This window comes from Sphaeramia orbicularis, chromosome 18, assembly GCF_902148855.1.
Source record: "Sphaeramia orbicularis chromosome 18, fSphaOr1.1, whole genome shotgun sequence".
Classification (NCBI taxonomy): Eukaryota; Metazoa; Chordata; class Actinopteri; order Kurtiformes; family Apogonidae; genus Sphaeramia; species Sphaeramia orbicularis.
Genome location: NC_043974.1, coordinates 47,046,844 through 47,070,722, shown reverse-complemented (window position 1 = coordinate 47,070,722; position 23,879 = coordinate 47,046,844). Strand labels below are relative to the sequence as shown.

General features: G+C 43.2%; 1 protein-coding gene and 1 long non-coding RNA gene across 2 annotated transcripts; one reads left to right on the top strand and one right to left on the bottom strand.

The window, feature by feature from the left end:
- Positions 1 to 1,684: 1,684 nt before the first annotated feature.
- LOC115438376 (low affinity immunoglobulin gamma Fc region receptor II-a-like) lies at positions 1,685 to 15,728 on the bottom strand. Its single transcript, XM_030161951.1, has 7 exons — positions 15,361 to 15,728; positions 14,993 to 15,250; positions 14,643 to 14,885; positions 12,230 to 12,409; positions 10,601 to 10,687; positions 3,343 to 3,429; positions 1,685 to 1,800 (listed from the first exon to the last, which is right to left on the bottom strand). The coding sequence occupies exons 1-7, from the start codon at positions 15,386 to 15,388 to the stop codon at positions 1,685 to 1,687; spliced, it is 999 nt and encodes a 332-aa protein (XP_030017811.1). The 5' UTR covers positions 15,389 to 15,728.
- On the top strand, positions 5,346 to 6,710 carry LOC115438578 (uncharacterized). Its single transcript, XR_003938106.1, has 2 exons — positions 5,346 to 5,406; positions 5,601 to 6,710. It is a non-coding gene; the product is annotated as an uncharacterized LOC115438578 (long non-coding RNA).
- Positions 15,729 to 23,879: the final 8,151 nt, after the last annotated feature.

Below are 23,879 nucleotides of genomic sequence, written 5' to 3'. Positions count from 1 at the left end.
TGTGACGTAAACATCATGTGACGTAAACATGTGACGTAAACATGTGACGTAAACATCATGTGATGTAAACATGGTCAGCCTTACCTCTGGTCTGAGGAGTTCTGAAGACCATCTGTCCATACGTGACCTCTGACCTCCGCACCTCTGAGTACTCTGAAGGAGGACACGCCTCTGAAAGGACAACACAGCCGCCATGGTTAAAACTGAGACTAACCTGGGTAAAGAATAAGACTGAGACTAACCTGGGTAAAGGATAAGACTGAGACTAACCTGGGTAAAGGATAAGACTGAGACTAACCTGGGTAAAGAATAAGACTGAGACTAACCTGGGTAAAGAATAAGACTGAGACTAACCTGGGTAAAGGATAAGACTGAGACTAACCTGGGTAAAGGATAAGACTGAGACTAACCTGGGTAAAGAATAAGACTGAGACTAACCTGGGTAAAGGATAAGACTGAGACTAACCTGGGTAAAGAATAAGACTGAGACTAACCTGGGTAAAGAATAAGACTGAGACTAACCTGGGTAAAGGATAAGACTGAGACTAACCTGGGTAAAGAATAAGACTGAGACTAACCTGGGTAAAGAATAAGACTGAGACTAACCTGGGTAAAGAATAAGACTGAGACTAACCTGGGTAAAGGATAAGACTGAGACTAACCTGGGTAAAGAATAAGACTGAGACTAACCTGGGTAAAGAATAAGACTGAGACTAACCTGGGTAAAGAATAAGACTGAGACTAACCTGGGTAAAGAATAAGACTGAGACTAACCTGGGTAAAGAATAAGACTGAGACTAACCTGGGTAAAGAATAAGACTGAGACTAACCTGGGTAAAGGTTCAGACTAACCTGGGTAAAGGATAAGACTCAGACTAACCTGGGTAAAGGTCCAGACTCAGACTAACCTGGGTAAAGGTCCAGACTCAGACTAACCTGGGTAAAGGTCTAGACTCAGACTAACCTGGGTAAAGGTCTAGACTCAGACTAACCTGGTTAAAGGTTCAGACTAACCTGGGTAAAGGTCCAGACTAACCTGGGTAAAGGTTCAGACTAACCTGGGTAAAGGTCCAGACTCAGACTAACCTGGGTAAAGGTCCAGACTCAGACTAACCTGGGTAAAGGTCCAGACTAACCTGGGTAAAGGTCCAGACTCAGACTAACCTGGGTAAAGGTCTAGACTCAGACTAACCTGGGTAAAGGTCTAGACTCAGACTAACCTGGGTAAAGGTTCAGACTAACCTGGGTAAAGGTCCAGACTAACCTGGGTAAAGGTAAACATCATGTGATGTAAACATGTGACGTAAACATCATGTGACGTAAACATTATGTGACGTAAACATGTGACGTAAACATGTGACGTAAACATTATGTGACGTAAACATGTGACGTAAACATGTGACGTAAACATTATGTGACGTAAACATGTGACGTAAACATTATGTGACGTAAACATGTGACATAAACATCATGTGACATAAACATCATGTGACGTAAACATGTGACGTAAACATTATGTGACGTAAACATGTGACATAAACATCATGTGACGTAAACATGTGACGTAAACATGTGACGTAAACATTATGTGACGTAAACATGTGACATAAACATTATGTGATGTAAACATGTGACGTAAACATCATGTGACGTAAACATGTGACGTAAACATGTGACGTAAACATCATGTGATGTAAACATGGTCAGCCTTACCTCTGGTCTGAGGAGTTCTGAAGACCATCTGTCCATACGTGACCTCTGACCTCCGCACCTCTGAGTACTCTGAAGGAGGACACGCCTCTGAAAGGACAACACAGCCGCCATGGTTAAAACTGAGACTAACCTGGGTAAAGAATAAGACTGAGACTAACCTGGGTAAAGGATAAGACTGAGACTAACCTGGGTAAAGGATAAGACTGAGACTAACCTGGGTAAAGAATAAGACTGAGACTAACCTGGGTAAAGAATAAGACTGAGACTAACCTGGGTAAAGGATAAGACTGAGACTAACCTGGGTAAAGGATAAGACTGAGACTAACCTGGGTAAAGAATAAGACTGAGACTAACCTGGGTAAAGGATAAGACTGAGACTAACCTGGGTAAAGAATAAGACTGAGACTAACCTGGGTAAAGAATAAGACTGAGACTAACCTGGGTAAAGGATAAGACTGAGACTAACCTGGGTAAAGAATAAGACTGAGACTAACCTGGGTAAAGAATAAGACTGAGACTAACCTGGGTAAAGAATAAGACTGAGACTAACCTGGGTAAAGGATAAGACTGAGACTAACCTGGGTAAAGAATAAGACTGAGACTAACCTGGGTAAAGAATAAGACTGAGACTAACCTGGGTAAAGAATAAGACTGAGACTAACCTGGGTAAAGAATAAGACTGAGACTAACCTGGGTAAAGAATAAGACTGAGACTAACCTGGGTAAAGAATAAGACTGAGACTAACCTGGGTAAAGGTTCAGACTAACCTGGGTAAAGGATAAGACTCAGACTAACCTGGGTAAAGGTCCAGACTCAGACTAACCTGGGTAAAGGTCCAGACTCAGACTAACCTGGGTAAAGGTCTAGACTCAGACTAACCTGGGTAAAGGTCTAGACTCAGACTAACCTGGTTAAAGGTTCAGACTAACCTGGGTAAAGGTCCAGACTAACCTGGGTAAAGGTTCAGACTAACCTGGGTAAAGGTCCAGACTCAGACTAACCTGGGTAAAGGTCCAGACTCAGACTAACCTGGGTAAAGGTCCAGACTAACCTGGGTAAAGGTCCAGACTCAGACTAACCTGGGTAAAGGTCTAGACTCAGACTAACCTGGGTAAAGGTCTAGACTCAGACTAACCTGGGTAAAGGTTCAGACTAACCTGGGTAAAGGTCCAGACTAACCTGGGTAAAGGTAAACATCATGTGATGTAAACATGTGACGTAAACATCATGTGACGTAAACATTATGTGACGTAAACATGTGACGTAAACATGTGACGTAAACATTATGTGACGTAAACATGTGACGTAAACATGTGACGTAAACATTATGTGACGTAAACATGTGACGTAAACATTATGTGACGTAAACATGTGACATAAACATCATGTGACATAAACATCATGTGACGTAAACATGTGACGTAAACATTATGTGACGTAAACATGTGACATAAACATCATGTGACGTAAACATGTGACGTAAACATGTGACGTAAACATTATGTGACGTAAACATGTGACATAAACATTATGTGATGTAAACATGTGACGTAAACATCATGTGACGTAAACATGTGACGTAAACATGTGACGTAAACATCATGTGATGTAAACATGGTCAGCCTTACCTCTGGTCTGAGGAGTTCTGAAGACCATCTGTCCATACGTGACCTCTGACCTCCGCACCTCTGAGTACTCTGAAGGAGGACACGCCTCTGAAAGGACAACACAGCCGCCATGGTTAAAACTGAGACTAACCTGGGTAAAGAATAAGACTGAGACTAACCTGGGTAAAGGATAAGACTGAGACTAACCTGGGTAAAGGATAAGACTGAGACTAACCTGGGTAAAGAATAAGACTGAGACTAACCTGGGTAAAGAATAAGACTGAGACTAACCTGGGTAAAGGATAAGACTGAGACTAACCTGGGTAAAGGATAAGACTGAGACTAACCTGGGTAAAGAATAAGACTGAGACTAACCTGGGTAAAGGATAAGACTGAGACTAACCTGGGTAAAGAATAAGACTGAGACTAACCTGGGTAAAGAATAAGACTGAGACTAACCTGGGTAAAGGATAAGACTGAGACTAACCTGGGTAAAGAATAAGACTGAGACTAACCTGGGTAAAGAATAAGACTGAGACTAACCTGGGTAAAGAATAAGACTGAGACTAACCTGGGTAAAGGAAGACTGAGACTAACCTGGGTAAAGAATAAGACTGAGACTAACCTGGGTAAAGAATAAGACTGAGACTAACCTGGGTAAAGAATAAGACTGAGACTAACCTGGGTAAAGAATAAGACTGAGACTAACCTGGGTAAAGAATAAGACTGAGACTAACCTGGGTAAAGGATAAGACTGAGACTAACCTGGGTAAAGAATAAGACTGAGACTAACCTGGGTAAAGGATAAGACTGAGACTAACCTGGGTAAAGAATAAGACTGAGACTAACCTGGGTAAAGAATAAGACTGAGACTAACCTGGGTAAAGGATAAGACTGAGACTAACCTGGGTAAAGAATAAGACTGAGACTAACCTGGGTAAAGAATAAGACTGAGACTAACCTGGGTAAAGAATAAGACTGAGACTAACCTGGGTAAAGGATAAGACTGAGACTAACCTGGGTAAAGAATAAGACTGAGACTAACCTGGGTAAAGAATAAGACTGAGACTAACCTGGGTAAAGAATAAGACTGAGACTAACCTGGGTAAAGAATAAGACTGAGACTAACCTGGGTAAAGAATAAGACTGAGACTAACCTGGGTAAAGAATAAGACTGAGACTAACCTGGGTAAAGGTTCAGACTAACCTGGGTAAAGGATAAGACTCAGACTAACCTGGGTAAAGGTCCAGACTCAGACTAACCTGGGTAAAGGTCCAGACTCAGACTAACCTGGGTAAAGGTCTAGACTCAGACTAACCTGGGTAAAGGTCTAGACTCAGACTAACCTGGTTAAAGGTTCAGACTAACCTGGGTAAAGGTCCAGACTAACCTGGGTAAAGGTTCAGACTAACCTGGGTAAAGGTCCAGACTCAGACTAACCTGGGTAAAGGTCCAGACTCAGACTAACCTGGGTAAAGGTCCAGACTAACCTGGGTAAAGGTCCAGACTCAGACTAACCTGGGTAAAGGTCTAGACTCAGACTAACCTGGGTAAAGGTCTAGACTCAGACTAACCTGGGTAAAGGTTCAGACTAACCTGGGTAAAGGTCCAGACTAACCTGGGTAAAGGTTCAGACTAACCTGGGTAAAGGTCCAGACTCAGACTAACCTGGGTAAAGGTTCAGACTAACCTGGGTAAAGGTCTAGACTCAGACTAACCTGGGTAAAGGTTCAGACTAACCTGGGTAAAGGTCCAGACTAACCTGGGTAAAGGTTCAGACTAACCTGGGTAAAGGTCCAGACTCAGACTAACCTGGGTAAAGGTCCAGACTCAGACTAACCTGGGTAAAGGTCTAGACTCAGACTAACCTGGGTAAAGGTCCAGACTCAGACTAACCTGGGTAAAGGTCCGGACTCAGACTAACCTGGGTAAAGGTCCAGACTCAGACTAACCTGGGTAAAGGTCCAGACTCAGACTAACCTGGGTAAAGGTTCAGACTAACCTGGGTAAAGGTCCAGACTAACCTGGGTAAAGGTCCAGACTCAGACTAACCTGGGTAAAGGTCCAGACTAACCTGGGTAAAGGTCCAGACTAACCTGGGTAAAGGTCCAGACTCAGACTAACCTGGGTAAAGGTTCAGACTAACCTGGGTAAAGGTCCAGACTAACCTGGGTAAAGGTCCAGACTCAGACTAACCTGGGTAAAGGTTCAGACTAACCTGGGTAAAGGTCCAGACTAACCTGGGTAAAGGTCCAGACTCAGACTAACCTGGGTAAAGGTCCAGACTCATAAAAATACTGTTTAACACAACACATATACAGTGATGGAGACGGTGCACTAATAGAATGAATATGTGTGTTTGTTTTTATCATTATTTATTTCCTTCTGTGACGTTTGTGTCTGTGTTGTTTTATGTATTGACTGGTGGACACTTCTTACATTTCGTTGTACATGGTTCATGTTACAATGACAGTACAGACTATTCTATTCTATTTCACATAGAATTTCAGCCCAATATTTTTGCAGTTTATGACAAGAGCACAAACAGTGAGTTAAAATGTCCCACATCAGTTTTACACTGAGACGAAGGGAAAGAGAGCAGCTGAACAAGTGTGTGCAGTGGGGGGACAGATGGAACCTGTGCATAAGTTCAGTTGTACTGTTCTTGTCTGAGTACAGATTCAGATCTTCTTCTCCACAGCCCAGACGGTATCCCATGTTCCTTCTTCTGTGTCCACAGACAGCTGCCTGTCCACACACCTCTGAGCTCCTGCACATCAGTAACACTTAAACCACACAGGAAAAGGAGCTCAGACACACTTTGGAATGGCACTGAAACTGCATTTTCTCTACAGCAGATGTTTCAGGGTGGACACTAAGGGCTGTGCTATGAGTAATATAATGTCTTACATACAAAAGGCAAAAGAAATCTTGTTTGATCAGTTTGTACCTGTTAGTGCGCTGTTCAAATGACAGAAGCGTCTCATCTGAGAAAAGGTCACTGATAGATTTAATATTATTATTATTATTATTATTTTTACTTTTTATTTATCCCTCCAAAATAAAACACATGGAGATGTACAAAAATCACACCAGTCTCAGTCTACAAACCACTCCATCCATGTCACATGACTTTCACTCAGAACTACTTGTACTACACCTTTTACACACAGGTCAAAAACAAGTCCAGCTCATATTGAATTTACACAGATACCAACAACATTCTCGAAATCTGACTTCTAACATTCCACCAGCACAGATGAGTGTATTTGCAAAACCAAAACAGGTGCAACTGAGGAAAAGAAATACAATAAAATAATTAAGTTACCAAAAAGCAACATGTGTAAGTGAAAAAAAAAAAAAAAAGCAATATTAAAAACAAATAGAAGTATTTAGAGCTCTTGTATCACTTGAATTCTTGGTTTCCATCTTCTTTCAGATGGTTCTAGTTTCAGTTTGCAGTAGTTTTTTCCATAATAAAAGCCTTTTTTACTTTGTCTGTCTATTGTGTTCTGTTGGGGGTGTGGCTTCAGACAGTTAATTGTGTTCATTTTCTTTGCTATTACGAGTCAGACTTCCAATAAAAAGCTCCAGTCTGAGTCTGTCAGATCTGCAGGTAATATTCCAAGTACACACAGGGTTAAGTCCAGATGGAGGTCAGTACCCACAGACCTTTTTATTTCTGTTTTCACACACCTCCAAAACTCTTTGATCTGTGGGCGATCCCAGAATATCTGAGTGAACCCCCCCCCCCCCCCCCCCATTCCACACTTCCTCCAACATAAATCTGATGTTTGACCGTATTTAGCACAATGACTAATGGAGTATTAACCCTTTCATGCACTGTCCACTCCAGTGGTCAGTTCTTCTCCAGCTGTTCTCTTGTATATTCATGGGTTTTGTTGTTTTAGTTCCATATGAGCCGACACAGTGGACACTTCTGCACCATCCCATACACTGTCATTCAGATCAGTACTGTAACTGTACTGTTCTACATAAACCTGATCTGCACTAACATGTCTGAGTGTAAATCAATTGTTATTTGTTCGACAAGAAGGTTTTTTTTTTTGCATATTATCTCCATGAAGTGAGTAATTACTAGCATTAGATGTTAAAATGTGAGAAGACATCAGATTAGGAGCATTAAAAATGTTTTTATTTCATTGTTTTCATCTCACTCTCTGATATTGGGTTTTAAACACATGTTTCTTTACTTCAAAAATTAAATGCATGGATATTTTTGTAACTCCATAGAAAAAAAAAACTCGATGACATTGTTTTTTTCATGGCTAAACACTGAAGAAAAAAATCTTGACTAAGGTTCTCATAATTTGTGCATGAAAGGGTTAAAGTAACACAGCTTTACTTTCCATTCAAACTCCCTCCATGTTGGACTGTTATCAGTTTGTGTCCAGATTTGAACATTTCGTCCCAATCATCATTCATTATTAACACATTTGCTTCCAGTTCCATCTGTCTTTAACATCCATGTGATTGTCATTGGATTCTTATCGTAGTGCTTTTATATATTTTTGAAATCAGCCCTTTTTTTTGACTCTTCTTCTGTAAACGACATGAACAGCTCTTCAGCCTTGGATGGTACTCAGATTTAATATTCTTCTGATCCCATTGTCCAAAACCAGGATCTGAAGAGCCTGGGGGAAATGCAGGGTTCTTTTATAGAACTGGAGTGAATATGGATGTTAAATGGGATCTTCCCTCTGGACGCCGTACAAGCTGCCATGCTTCTAGAGTGTTATTGTTATAGTTACAGGATTTGTACAAGCTTTCATTTCCTTAGAATTATTCCAAAATAATACGTCACTTAGTCTGCACTGGGACGGTGCTGTCTAATGTCCATCCAGACTGAAGCTTTATCCTAAACCCAGACACTTCCAAATCTGAGATGGACACACAGTTGAAATGTTTTAATATTAGGAACGTCTAAGCCTCCCCTCACACGTGGTAAATGTACTAGTACCATTCTAAGCCGAGGTCTGCGCTTGTTCCAAATGAAAGAGCTGAGCCGTCCATTTCTGTCCTTCAGTACCCTATTGGAAAACTGAACAGGAATCATTTGAATGGGACAGAACAGCCTGGACGACACGTTCAGTCTGATCTGAGCTGTGGGTCCAAACCAAGAAACAGGAAGTCCCACCCACTGCTCTACATCCTGCTGAATTTGACTAAATAAAGGCAAAAGTCGACTTTAAATAGTTGATCAAAGGACAGAGTGATAGAAATGCCCAAGTACACAAACCCACTGGGAGAACGTTTGAAAGGAAAGGGAGGTACAGTGGGTAGTACTGCTGAAAGAGTACCAAGAGTACCAAGAGTACCAAGAGTACCAAGAGTACCACGAATACCAAGAGTACCAAGAGTACCAAGAATACCAAGAATACCAAGAGTACCAAGAATACCAAGAGTACCAAGAGTACCAAGAATACCAAGAATACCAAGAATACCAAGAGTACCAAGAATACCAAGAATACCAAGAATACCAGGAGTACCAAGAGTACCAAGAGTACCACGAATACCAAGAGTACCAAGAGTACCAAGAGTACCAAGAGTACCAAGAATACCAAGAATACCAAGAGTACCAAGAATACCAGGAGTACCAAGAATACCAAGAGTACCAAGAATACCAAGAATACCAAGAATACCAGGAGTACCAAGAATACCAAGAGTACCAAGAATACCAAGAATACCAAGAATACCAGGAGTACCAAGAGTACCAAGAGTACCACGAATACCAAGAATACCAGGAGTACCAGGGGCCATATCCTCTGGTTTAGCCAGTGAAGCTTATATCCAGACAAACACCTAAATCTGTCGGTCACCTCAGTCAGAGCTGGTGCAGATGTTTGAGGCTCAGTCAGAAGAACCAGAACATCGTCTGCATATAATGTTATTCTGTGACACAGTTGTCCAGTCTCTAAACTCCGTATCGCAGAAGTCACCCTTCAGCCTCAGTGGGTGGTCCAACAGCCAAAGCAAACAGGAGGGGTGACACAGACCACCTGCACCCCCTCTGACTATGAAAGGTCTACAGCTGGTTCAGGGTTCAGTCTGTTCTCCATGTTACAGTGTGTTCATGGTTATTAATGAACTATGGTGGTCAGTGTTTCCATGACAACAGCAGGCAGAGCTGTTTGTGGTGTTACATCAAATGTTCATCAGAAACAGAAACAGGACATGGACGACCACAGGTCCACTTTTACCCTAAATAACAACACACACACACACACACACTCACCCTCTCTCTCTCTCACACACACACACACACACACACACACTCACCCTCTCTCTCTCTCACACACACACACACACACACACACACACTCACACACCCTCTCTCTCTCTCTCTCTCTCTCTCTCACACACACACACACACACACACTGAACCACAGAAACTTCACAATAAAGTTTCCAGGAAATAACACATCTGTGGTTTAAAAAAAACACACAAACACTGACAGAAAATTAAAACAAAAACCCATGAACTGAACTGAACTGAACTGGACTGGACTGGACTGGACTGGACTCAAGTTCAACTGGAGTTAAACCAGTTAAAGGAGCAGTGGGTGTTTAACTAAACCACCCACTGCTCCTTTAGCCTGTTTAATTATATATAATAATATATATATAATTATATTCACACACACACGTGTCATCTGCATACATGTATATTTGGGGACCTGTGTTCTATTACTTCAGTCACAGATGAAAACAGTACAGGTTCTATAATAGAACCTTGTGGAACACCTTTGTTTCATATCAGGTTAAAGTCTAACCTCATTAACCTCAAAAGGAAAACATTATTATGATTATTAATGGAACCATATGTGTTCTTTAAGCTCCATTTTGTCCTCATTTCAAACACCTGAATATTTGTCCCAGACTGTTTCTAAACCTGAACCATCTAACGCTGAAACGGTCAAATCTGACGTTTTACACAAAGAACCTGTGAAGTTCTAATGTCCAAACATATGCACTGGTCAGTGTCCGTATTTAGGTCCAATCTGATACATGTGAGGCATGAACCACAGGTTAGAACCACCGTTTAATGGGTCAGTAAAAACAGAGGTCACCCACAGTGTGACCTTTGACCTCCACATGTCCTTAACCCTGTTTGTGCTGCTTCCTGTCATGGGGTCAGAGGTCACAGGAAACAGTGGCTTTAACCTTTAGAACATAGTTAGTTCTGTTTTGTGCATCTTTTAAGGTGACCCCTGAGAAAACACCCCAGATAAAGGTGGAATTAGACGTGTACACAACCTCTGCTGCGTCTGATTGGCTGTCGGGGACCTGTGACGGTGATGTCAGCGTAGGTGACGTCTGGGTGTGTGGAGTCCACCTCTGCACCTGGAAGGAAGAACAAACCATCACAGACCAGAATGAACCACCACAGAGCTGCACATGAACCCACACCCAGGAGGAGAACCGATGACCGACCGACTGACCAACTGACCTCTGACATCCACTGCTGTCACCATGACGACAGAGGACCGACATGAGTCCCAGTGCAGCCATGTTATGTCACAAACCAATGGAGAAGACGACGGAACGACTGGATGAAGAGAAGATTCACACTGAGACTGAAGAGGAGGAAGAGATGAGAGAGGAGGAAGAGATGAGAGAGGAGGAAGAGATGAGAGAGGAGGAAGAGATGAGGACAGACAGACAGACAGACAGACAGACCAGTCCATGTTCCTGTCTGTCTGTCCTTCAACCAGCCTGTGAAGGTTTGGTGTCAACAGCATGAGCAAAAACCACCAAAACCACACACACACACACACACACACACACACACACACACACACACACACACACACACACACACACACACACACACACTCACTACTGGGACCAGAATGGAACCAAAGGTCAAAAGCAATTCCCACAATGCACAGCATGTGTTAGCGCTGAAGTCAAGACCGGCAGGGCCAAGACCAAGACAAGACCAGGACCAAGACAAGACCCAGACCACAAAACACTGGTCTTGAGAACGCCATCACTAGCGTGTGTGTCATGTGCTGCAGTGGGAGGGGCCAATGAGAACAGTCCAGAGTTCTGCACTGAACTATGAAATATACATGTGGTTAATTCTGCTGTTAATCTGATGGGATTTGTACATTTACATAAAAACTGTGTCTATAATTCAGCTGATCCATATTTCTTCTCTCTCCTGTTGTGCTGTGGAACAGTTAAAACAAATGTTTGTATCATTAATAACTCGTGCTGCAGCTCTGAGTCTGAGGACCTGGTCCTCAACTGGAAAAGGGGGAGTGTCCACTCCAGGTCTGGGGGGAAGTCCTACCTCAGGGGGAGGAGTTTAAGTATCTCAGGATCCTGTTCATGAGTGATGTGGATTGGATGGAGCGGTAGATTGACAGGTGGATCTGGGCGGGGTCTGCAGTGATGTGGACGCTAAACCGGTCCGATGTGGTGAAGGAGGAGCTAAGACCAAAGGACAAGTTCTGGATTCAGCGGTCCATCTACGTTCTGACCCTCAGCTGTGGTCCAGAACTCTGGGTACTGACCCACAGAACCAGGTCCTGAGTACAAGAGACCCAAATGAGGTTCCTCTGCAGAGTGGGTGGGCTCAGCCTTAGAGATAGGAGGAGGAGCTTGGACATCTGGGAGGGGCTGATCTGCCTTGGCGGAGGTCTGTGCTCTCCGAGTGCTTTTCTAGTTTACTTCTGTGGTCACATTTCTAACATCTACAGTTCCACAAATCCAGTAACAGGTGTCCACCAGGACCGCATGACCTTCAGGAAGTCCACCTACAAGTGAAACATGGACCCCAGAGGAAATAAAATAAAATAAATAAAATAAAATAAAATAAAATAAAATAAAATAAAATAAAATAAAATAAAATAAAATAAAATAAAATAAGAGTCTGACCTGCAGTTCTCCTTCGTTTGCATCGTATCACCAGTAAAACCAGTACGATGAGGAAAACCAGAGCACAGGTACATCCAACAGGAACCATCAGAGCCAGAGAACCAGGAGAAGGTGGAACAGAAGGTGGAACAGAAGGTGGAACAGAAGGTGGAACAGAAGGTGTTGTGGTGGTAGATTTCCCTAAAATCCAACAAACATACAACTATTAAAATCATTGACAGTAAATCAAATCAAAATCAAATCAAAGTTTAGTTCTATAGCACTTTACAACAACATAAAGAAGCCCAAAGTGCTTTACATCTAAAAACATGATTAAATTATGAGATAGAAACAGGCTAATCAAGAACCATAAATATGCATAAAACAATAGGACACAACACACAGTGATAAAAGAGAGCACAGATTCAAACCTAATAGTCAAAGCCAGTCTGAACAGGTGAGTCTTTAACCTGGACTTGAACAGGGGCAGGTCAGTGAGGACTCGCAAGTCAGGAGACAAGGTGTTCCACAGTTTAGGAGCAGCAACAGCAAAAGAACGATCAGCCAATGTTTTTATGGGGACCTGGGGACGTCCAAAACCATCTGAGAGGACGATGGGATGGCTCTGCTGGGGCGGTGAACTGTTCAAATCTCAGATAAATAGGGAGGAGCCAGACCATTGAAAGCTTTAAAAACAAACATTAGAATTTTAAAATCAATACGATGGCAGACTGGGAGCCAGTGGAGAGAAGAGAGGAAGGAGCTGATGTGGCTGAATCTGGAGGAGCTGGTCAAGAAACGGGCAGCTGCATTTTGCACAAGTTGTAAACGATGGAGTGAGGACTGAGTGAGACCATAATAAAGTGTGTTACTATAGTCCAGACAGGAACTGATAAAAGCATGGATCGTTCTCTCCAGATCTCTGCGAGAGAGGAATGGGTTCACTTTGGCCAAAAGACAAATCTGGAAAAAACTGGCTTTAACAACTGCATCTGTTTATCAAGCTTCAGCTGACGGTCTAAAAATACTCTGAGGTTCCTGACAGCCTGGTTCACAGGGGCTGGGAGGAGGTTGGATGGAGCATTAGAGTGAAAATCAGAAGGGCCAAAAAGTATACTTTCATTTTTGTTCTGGTTGAGGTGAAGAAAGTTTTGAGCCAACCATCCTTTAATGTCTGAGAGGCAGGTGTGGAGAGAGTCTAATGCAGATGTTTTATTCTGAAGCACAGGGAGATAGACCAGGAGATCATCCGCATAAAAGTGGAATGACAAATTGTATTTTGTGAGGATGGAACCGAGAGGCAGCATGTACAGGGAGAATAATAGTGGGCCGAGAGTGAACCCTTGTGGCACTCCAGAGGACAACGGAGCAGATGAGGATGAAGAATCATCAATCATTACAGCAAAGCTCCTATTAGTCAGGTAAGAGCTGAACCACTGCAGAACTGTGCCCTGAAGATCAACATGTTGAGCCAAGTGAGCCATGAGGACTGAGAGGTCTACAGCATCAAACTCTGCTGTGAGGTCCAACATCATCAGCAGCACTGGTCTGTTAGCATCCAAGGATAAAAGAATGTCTTTGTGTACATTAAGAAGAGCTGATTCTGTGCTGTGCCGAGATCTGAAGCCAGACTGGAATTTTCTAAAATGTGGTTATTCTGTAAAAAAGACTGCAACTGGTTAAAAACAAGTTTTTCTAAGACCCAAACCTTAAAGACAGCAGAAGAAAATGAGTTGGTGTCAAACAGAAGAGGTTTCTGGGTGGATTCAGACCTGCTTCCATTGGTCTGTTTCAAACAGACCAGAGTTTGTTCAAAGTCTGGACTTTTTTTCTCTGTGAACACAAACATGTGAACTCTGATTCAAACCAAACAAGTGAACTGAGACCACCTCCGTTTCCAAACAGACTCTGGTCCGGTCCACTTCTGGTGTGAACAGAACCGGCCTCCAGCCCAAACAAACCCACCAACCATCAGCCTTTTTGTGTTGGACCGCCCACCGAAGCCGTCCAATTATAAGAAGCCCTGGAGCAGTACGCCTTCGCCAACGCAGAATGACACGTAAAACACTGACAGAGTCTGAATCAGCTGTTCTGGACAGGCCACATTATTTTCATAAACTCGTGTCTGTACAAATAGAACACATGGTCCACTAGTAGAAAGTGGAATGAGAATGTGATCCGACCCAAACGACAAAAACCCAGTCTGCACTGGATCTGAACCACAGAAGTGGACCACAGGACTGTCCAGGTGGGAATCCAGCCGAAGTGTCCAAAACCAGAACCATGGACTGATGGACCAGTTCCAGACCTGCTGGTCCACTCATCCTGTCAGTACATGTCAGTAACTGGAGTAAATACACTTATTTAGATTTTCAGGGTCAACGATGGCTTTAATGAACTCCGATCATCACACACTGTTTTTGTCTGTCCTGACCTGAGACGGACATCCAGCTGGGCGGAGACTGTCCAACTCCTGTGATGTCACACCTGTAGACGCCTTGATGAGCCAGTGACACCTGGGGGATGGTCATGTGACCTGCAGGCCCAACGCCGACGAAGACTCCATCTTTATAGAAGTCAGCTGAGCGGTTGGAGGGAGGGCGTGTCCGACAGTGTAGAGACACTTCCTGTCCCTCCATCACAGGGAGGACAGGACTGTGCAGGACCAGCGGTCCACCTGGACACAGACACACAGGTTCATGCAGGTGTGAAGCAGGCCCTGACTTCAGTCTGCATGTGTTTCCTCTGGGCTTCAGCAGCTCCAACACCACAGTCTGTTCTTACCTGTCACACTGAGGCTGATGCTGGTCCTGGTCTGTCCCTCTGAGGACTCACACCAGTACACACCACTGTCCCAGGAGAAGAGCGTACGGATCCTACATGAGGACCCATTCCCTCTACCCCATTCTGTTCCACAGTGTCTCCTGGTTCCTCTAGATGTATTTCTTCTCAGAGTCCATCCAGGTCCTTCGTCCTCACAGCTCAGAGACACTAACTGTCCTTCAAAGAACTGGGACCAGTTTGGACTCACCTTCAGAGACGCTGTGGAGACAAAAACAGCTGATCACTGACACAGAGGGTCAGTTATTACATCTGAAGAACAGGTTTAATGCTGAGTTGTAGACCGGACCGGACCGGACCGGGTTCCTCACCTGTGTTTGTGCAGCTCAGCAGTGACATCAGAACTGAAGAGAAAAGACAGTGAGGTGGGTCTGAGGGTCTGAACACTGAACCATCCAACACAAACCTGCACCTCAGGACAACCTCTGCAGTCCGTCTGCATTTGGAGCAAAAAGGAAAAACCTTCTCTGAACAGAGTCTACTGGTCACAGACTACTCACCTGAGACCGACCCCCCAAAGGACTAGGACCCCCTGACCCTGAAACTGAGGCTCATTAACATATGGAAAAAGGTTTACGCCCCCCCCCCCTAGAAAATAGAACTGATGAAGGAACATTTTCAGGAACAAAACCAGTTCAGTTGAACTAAGAAGAACGACTGAGGATGAACGATGACCTGGACAAAGGACAACTTACACCAACACCCACCCACCCCCCCCCATACCCATAAAAGTGTCATATGTAGACCCACAGGGCCAGTGGACCAGTCCAGTCCAGTCCTTCAGGTTTGTCCAGACCAGCCCACAGGGGCTCAAACAGGACTTTCCTGGTACATGCCTCCATCCCACCACCCTCCTACTAAGGACCACCTCTCTCTAAACTTGGACCCCAATCAGTTTACATCATGGAGAACCCCAGGTATAGGCCATAAGGTGAACACTGTATTGTTTCATCTCATTCCGACATATGGGGCACTACAATCTTTTTACTCAGTTACACAGGTATATTGTTCCTGAGCTAAATGTCAAAAGTTCTCCATTTGCAATCCTGCAGTTTTTTTAAAATCAGTGTTTGAAGTCGGTCGTACTTAACTTTATTCGCGCAATGCTATTGTTATCATGCGTGCTGCGGTTTGAGTCACGTGTAACCTGCTGGTCCAATCAGAAAGCGCAAAACATCCAAGATCGCTGCGACCAGGAAGCGAGCTTCCTGTAGTTTGGAGGAGGAAAATACAACGAAAAGTTTTAAAAAGCCAGCAAAAATATGGAATATGCACCTCATATCCGTAAAAAAAAAGAAAAAATACAGGATTTTTCGGCCAAACGATGGGAAACGTTTAGGAACTGTGTCGAACGATGGCTTTATTTGAGTGGTGAGAGCAGGAGTATAACTGACACTGATAAACACTATCACTACTGACTCTGAATATGTTCCAGAAGATGCTGGGTTTCATGAAACATGCTACAGACGATTCAATGATAAAAAACGATTGGATTCCGTGGAGAAACATAAAAGAGAGAATTCAGATGTCAATGAATCACAGGGAGGTGAGTCTGTGCAAACAGGTGATGAACACCAGCAGCACCACAGGATCAGCAAGGGAAACTGAGGAAGAAATGATGGTCCAGGATGGGTCTACCTACTGTTTCATCTGGTCCTGTTCTGTCCAGGATGGGTCTACCTACTGTTTCATCTGGTCCTGTTCTGTCCAGGATGGGTCTACCTACTGTTTCATCTGGTCCTGTTCTGTCCAGGATGGGTCTACCTACTGTTTCATCTGGTCCTGTTCTGTCCAGGATGGGTCTACCTACTGTTTCATCTGGTCCTGTTCTGTCCAGGATGGGTCTACCTACTGTTTCATCTGGTCCTGTTCTGCCTGCCTTATGCATAATATGTATAAAAAAATAAAAATAAAAAAAAAAAGTGGATAAATACATCACCGTGTCTGGCAAATTCACAAAAGATCATCTTTCACTGGTACAGATGTTATCAGCAGGTGTGTAAAAAAAAAAAAATCTGTCTCTCACACACACACAAATACTGTATATAAGTGTGTGACTTTATTCTATTCTCTATGACTACTATTATTACTACTACTGCTATTACTACTACATCTATTACTACTACTATTACATCTATTACTACTATTACTGCTCATTACTCATTCTCTCTCACACACAGTGCTGCTTGCAGCTTTGTGAACTAGGTGTGTGTGTGTTTCAGAAATGAGCCGCCTTCAGTGTCAGCTACCAGATCTTCTCTTCTGCGAGCAGATCATCAGGCAAAGAATTATTATTCCTGTGAACCACCACCACCAAACATTCATACACCAGAGTGAGTGGCACTGGGTGAAGTGTCTTGCCCAAGAACACAATGGACTGACTAGGACAGAGCGGGATTCGAACCATCGACCCTTCGGTTACTGGACGACCTGCTCTACCATCTGAGCCATGGCCACCCAGTCTTACTGACAGTGTGTCATTATTGCTCGTTGGTAGTTTGTCCTGTCCATGCCTCCAACATGTGATGCTCTACACCAACACTGCAAAAGGACAAACTACCAAACAGCAATAATGACACACTGTCTGAAAGGTATTCTGTGTGCACCCTCACCCACTGGTAGTGGATGGCACATTGAGGATGGGGAGTCAACAGTGACCTGAAGGACTAAACATCCTGCTCCTCAAAGTGTTCTGCAGTTCGTCCACTGCACTTGGAAACAAGGCAAATGTGATACAGACAGGTGTTCTGTATGTCAGCAAGACTGTCTGTCACTGATGTGTGTAGGTGGCAACACTGTGTGAATGTTCAGAAGGAAACAGAAGATAGAGCTACATGGGATGATGTTTCTGACAGTGATGGTGATGATTAGACATGTTATAGAACCAGGAAATATCCTCTAAAAAAAACATCCATTAAACAAAAATAAAAGTTTACAGTGTACTGTGTAAAAAACCAGACCCAGATCTATTAAAAAACATGTATTGTTACATGACAAACGCATCATTGTTAAAAGAAGAACAGAAACCCTGCAACTGTAAACACTGTAAATGTCAAACAATGCTGTTACACTGATGTGTGTGTGTTGTGTGTGTGTGTGTGTGTATGTGTGTGTTTGTGTGTGTGTGTATGTGTGTGTGTTTGTGTGTGGCTAAATTCACCATGTGTAATATGTGAAATCACTAGAAGCTTTTTCCCACAAATTTCCAAGATTTCATGGTCTACGTTCACATTGCATGGTAATAATTCATTAAGACTTGTCTAAAATGTTAATATGTACAAATATCAATTTGTGAGAGTTTTTGTGTAGCTAAAATGAATGTTGATAAATAAAACAAGTGAATCTAGCATCACAGAATTTTTGTTTTTTAATTTTATATTCATATAGATTTATGGCTTATGACAAAAAACTGCAGGATATATTGCGGAGAACTTTTAACCCAAAGTCCATGAGGGTACAGTCTAAACAAAAATGCATTTAAAAAGTAGTGCCCAGACACGGGAACCAAAATCATTTTCTAGCCACTTTTCATGGTTCACCTTATGGCCTAGTAAGACCAGGATCACAGACTACAGCTCTGCCTTCAGTGCATCCAGACATACTGGTTGAAAACCTGATGGACCTACTCTGGACCAGTCTGAGGATGTGTGTGTGGTTCCACTAAAGCATCCTGGCTTCAGCTGACCCTCCATCTGTGGGGACCCTGTCAGCAGAGCTTCCTCTTTCACATTTCTGGGTACATCTTAGAGGAACTGGACCACCAAACCTCAGTGGTTTTGAGAACACCCAGCTCAGACTGTAGAGAATAAGGTAAACTAGACTTCCATACATTTCCTGAAGGAAATGTAACCCATGTGCTTGCCTCTTGCCGTATCGGTGGACTTGTGCGATGTAGTGTATCTGTGTGTCAGTGTTTGTGGACTGACATCACCACAGACTGTCTGCAGACCTGTATTCAGATGAGAAGCCCCTCCCACAGTCTGTGTCAGTCCTGTTAAAGCAGTGCTTCAATAGGCTCCTTTAACTGAATAGTTCCATGTGTGTGTGTCTGTGCTCCCAGGTGAGCTCATTCATTTCATACAGAGAATTTATGGGAAGTTTTTCAGCTTAATTATATTTATATGTTTTTATATTTATTCTTATTGCATTCATTATTTATTATTTGAGTTTATTTGTAATTGTACTGTATCTGTATTAATGTCTGTTTTTTGTGGAGCCTTAATTATCTTAATTGTCTGCAGCTGTGACACACAGACCACATGTGCCGTTACCATGACAACGAGCAGCACAGCCACTGAGGACACAGACACAAACATGCTCATCTATGACTGAAACACTGAAACAGCTCTGGAACAGCGGCTAATTATGGGAAAACCGTAAATGATAGGTGAAAACTAACATAATGGTGAGCAGCAGACAGACCTGGGGAACAAAAAGATGTGGTTTTTTTTGTCCGCACTGTGAGAAATGACGGAGTTATGTCAGTGTAAAAACAGTCATCTCAGCAGGAGCATAGTGATCCGTTCAGCAGTAATCTGTACTGCTGTGAATATGAGCTGAGGAGGGACCTGCCCTGAAACTAGTGCCTGTCATTTCACAGACTGATTGGGTTTATTGGACACACCTGGGACACAGAGCAGAGGGGCTGTTGCCGCAGCAACGGAGCTGCACTGACACACACAGAGAGAGAGAGACACACAGAGCAGCAGGAATAGGCTGAGGGAGGCACTCAGAATAGGGCCCGAGAAACTGCTAATTACAGGAAAACCGTAAAAGATAGGTGAAAACTAAAATGACCGTGAGCTTCAGAGAGATCTGAGGAACACATAGATATAGGTTTTTTTCTTGTACTGTGAGAAATGACTGAGTTAGGGCAGTTTAAAAACAGTCAACTGATCAAGACAAGAAGGAATCCGCTACAATGGAGAGTTAATGGAGGAAAGAAGGGATGAGCCTCCAAACTAGTGCCTGTCATTTCACTTTAGAAAGAGCTAGGTCTTCAAACATGGGTTCATATGAAGCCCAGGAACCATGGCTACATTTGTGGAAAAGATCATTCTCCTCCTATTTATCGTTTGGCCGGGAGGGCGATTTGTTCAGAGAATTTTCAGGTGAATTTTTGCTGCTCCTCCACTCTAGGTGATGACATCACCCACTCTAGCAGATCAGATTTTTACTAAATACAGAGGTTTTTGAAGAGTCACCTAACAAAAACCATAAACCCCATCCTCATACCACAGACATTTTTGGAGAGATGACAAAAATGGCTGCGTTTTAAAGTTTAAATGAAGTCTGTAGGTGAAAGTATGGCGAAGCAGTAGTGGTCAGAAAACAGACAACTTTTTTGTCGCTCCCATTGAAATTGAATGGGTTTTTTTTTCGCATTACTGTGTGAAAACCGTAAGTGATATCGTTACCACGTGACCACACAGATAATCTTTGGGCCAAGCTGAACATTTCTGCGTTGACAGAATAATTTTAGCACGAATCGTTTGGGAATGGTAGCCACTTGAAAATGGCCCAGTTCATTTCGGATGGAGAAATTTGACCGGTTTTTCACAATTTTAACGAAATCCGTGCATCGGAATGTCAAGCCAATAACATAGCACAGCTTTCGAGACCAGGTTGCATATTTTTTTAATAACATGTTTGGGTGTATTTCCAATGGTCTGGGCCGCATTTTTTTTTCAAAGTTTTTTGTATAAGTCATAATAATAATAACTAGACAATTTCCACACGCGGAAATCGTGAGAGGGGCTCGGGGGTCGGGGGGGCATGTCGGTTCGACGTTACCAAAGACTTCATGGTCGGAGGGGAATTGTGTGTTCTGAACCCCCATTCACTTTATATGGACAATCTGTGTGTCAAAGTTTGGCAGCTGACCGACGCCACCGTTAGTAGTAGTAATAGAAGTAGTAGTAGTATTTTTAGTAGTAGTAGTATTTTTAGTAGTTGTATCAGTAGTAGTTGCCACAGCGACGGCGCTGCACTGACACACACACAGAATGAAACTGACACAGAGCAGCAGGAATAGGCTGAGACTGGAGCAGAACAGGTCCCGAGAAACTGCTAATTACAGGAAAACTGTAAAAGATAGGAGAAAACTGAAATGACCGTGAGCGTCAGAGAGACCTGTGGAACACAAAGATAAAGTTTTTTTTCCGTACTGTGAAAAATGATCGTGTTAGGGCAGTTTAAAAGCAGTCAACTGACCAAGACAACAAATAATCCGCTACAATGGAGAGTTAATGGAGGAAAGAAGGGATGAGCCTCCAAAGTAGTGCCTGTCATTTCACTTTAAAAAGAGCTAGGTCTTCAAACACGGGTTCATATGAAGCCCAGGAACCATGGCTACGTTTTTGGAAAATGTCATTCAACTGCGATGTTTCGTTTGGCCGGGAGGGCGATTTATTCAGAGAATTTTCAGTTGAATTTTCTCTGCTCTCACACTCTAGTGTGATGACATCACACACTCTAACTCAGGAAATTTTGAGAATTTTCACTCAACCCAGGGGTTTTTGAAGACTCACCTATTGAAAACCGTAAATCCCATCCTCACACCAAGTACAGTCGTGCGGTGAGGACAAAAATGCCTGTGTTTTAAAGTTTAAATGAAGTCTGTAGGTTAAAGTATGGTGAAGTAGTAGTGTCTGGAAAAAAGTGGACTTTTCTGGCAGATTTTTTCCTCTCCCCATTAGTTGTAGTCATGTGTGACCTGATTGGCTGATGCTGATCACCTGACACCTGAGCTTCAACTGTCTGTGTTCTATACTCTGTGTGTGTGTGTGTGTGTGTGTGTGTGTGTGAGAGAATCAGTTTGAATCAGTTTATTCTATCAGTAAAAGGAGAAGAAGTAGAGGGAGAAGTAGTAATAGAAGTAGTATTTTTAGTGGTAGTGGTAGTAGTAGTTGTAGTAGTAGTAGTAGTATTTTTAGTAATACTAGTAGTAGTATTTTTAGTAGTAGTAGTAGTAGAAGTAGTTTTCATAGTAGTAGTAGTATTTGTAGTAGTAGTAGTATTTTTATTAGTAGTAGTAGTAATAGTACTCGTATTTTTAGTAATAGTAGTAGTACTTTCAGTAGTAGTGGTTGTATTTTTAGTAGTAGTAGTAGTTATCATAGTAGTAATAGTAATAGTAGTAGTATCAGTACTGTCTCACACACCCAGCGTTGCTATGGACTCTCCAGGGTTGCTATGGGAGGAGAAACATGTCAGACTGATTCAGTTTATTGGACACACCTGGGACACAGAGCAGAGGGGCTGTTGCCGCAGCAACGGCGCTGCACTGACACACACAGAGAGAGAGAGACACACAGAGCAGCAGGAATAGACTGAGTGAGGCACTCAGAACAGGTCCCGGAAAACTGCTAATTATGGGAAACCGTACAAGATAGGTGAAAACTGAAATGACCGTGAGTGTCAGAAGGACCTGGGGAACACACAGATGTAGGTTTTTTTCACGTACTGTGAGAAATGACTGAGTTAAGGCAGTTTAAAAACAGTCAACTGACCAAGACAAGAAGGAATCCGCTACAATGGAGAGTTAATGGAGGAAAGAAGGGATGAGCCTCCAAACTAGTGCCTGTCATTTCTCTTTAAAAAGAGCTAGGTCTTCAAACATGGGTTCATATGAAGCCCAGGAACCATGGCTACGTTTTTGGAAAATGTCATTCAACTGCGATGTATCGTTTGGCCGGAGGGCGATTTATTCAGAGAATTTTCAGGTGAATTTTCACTGCTCTCACACTCTAGTGTGATGACATCACACACTCTAACTCAAGAAATTTTGAGAATTTTCACTCAACCCAGGGGTTTTTGAAGACTCACCTATTGAAAACCGTAAACCCCATTATCATACAAAGTACATTCGTGCGGAGAGGACAAAAATGCCTGCGTTTTAAAGTTTAAATGAAGTCTGTAGGTGAAAGTATGGTGAAGTAGTAGTGTCTGGAAAAAAGTGGACTTTTCTGGCTGATTTTTTCATCTCCCCATTCATTTCTATGGGACTTTTTTCGCGTGTTTTTCGCGAATAACTCTGCGAAACATTCACGAATCTCTATGAAAATAACATAGCACACTATTCCCGATGAAACCGCACGTTTTAATGTATATTGTGCAGGGGTCTTTCCAGCGGTTTGGGCCCTATTAATCGGCGAAAATGTGTCCGGAAGATGAAGATGAAAAACTAGACAATTTCCACACGCGGAAATCGTGAGAGGGGCTCGGGGGTCGGGGGGGTATGTGGGTTCGACGTTGCCAAAGACTTAATGGTCGGAGGGGAATTCTTTGTTCTGAACTCCCACTCACTTTATATGGACAATCTGTGTATCAAAGTTTGGCAGCTGACAGACGTCACCGTTAGTAGTAGTAATAGATGTAGTAGTAGTATTTTTAGTAGTAGTAGTTAGGGGCTCGGGCATCGACACGAGCACCTCTCCCCCATTGCAAAGCAATGGGAGAGAGGTGCTCGTGGCTTCGCCACGAGCACCTATTGTTCTTCCGCGCGTTTATTATTATTAGGGGCTCGGGCATCGACACGAGCACCTCTCCCCCATTGCAAAGCAATGGGAGAGAGGTGCTCGTGGCGAAGCCACGAGCACCTATTGTTCTTCCGCTCGTTTATTTTATTAGGGGCTCGGGCATCGACACGAGCACCTCTCCCCCATTGCAAAGCAATGGGAGAGAGGTGCTCGTGGCGAAGCCACGAGCACCTATAGTTCTTCCGCTCGTTTATAGGGGCTCGGGCATCGACACGAGCACCTCTCCCCCATTGCAAAGCAATGGGAGAGAGGTGCTCGTGGCGAAGCCACGAGCACCTATTGTTCTTCCC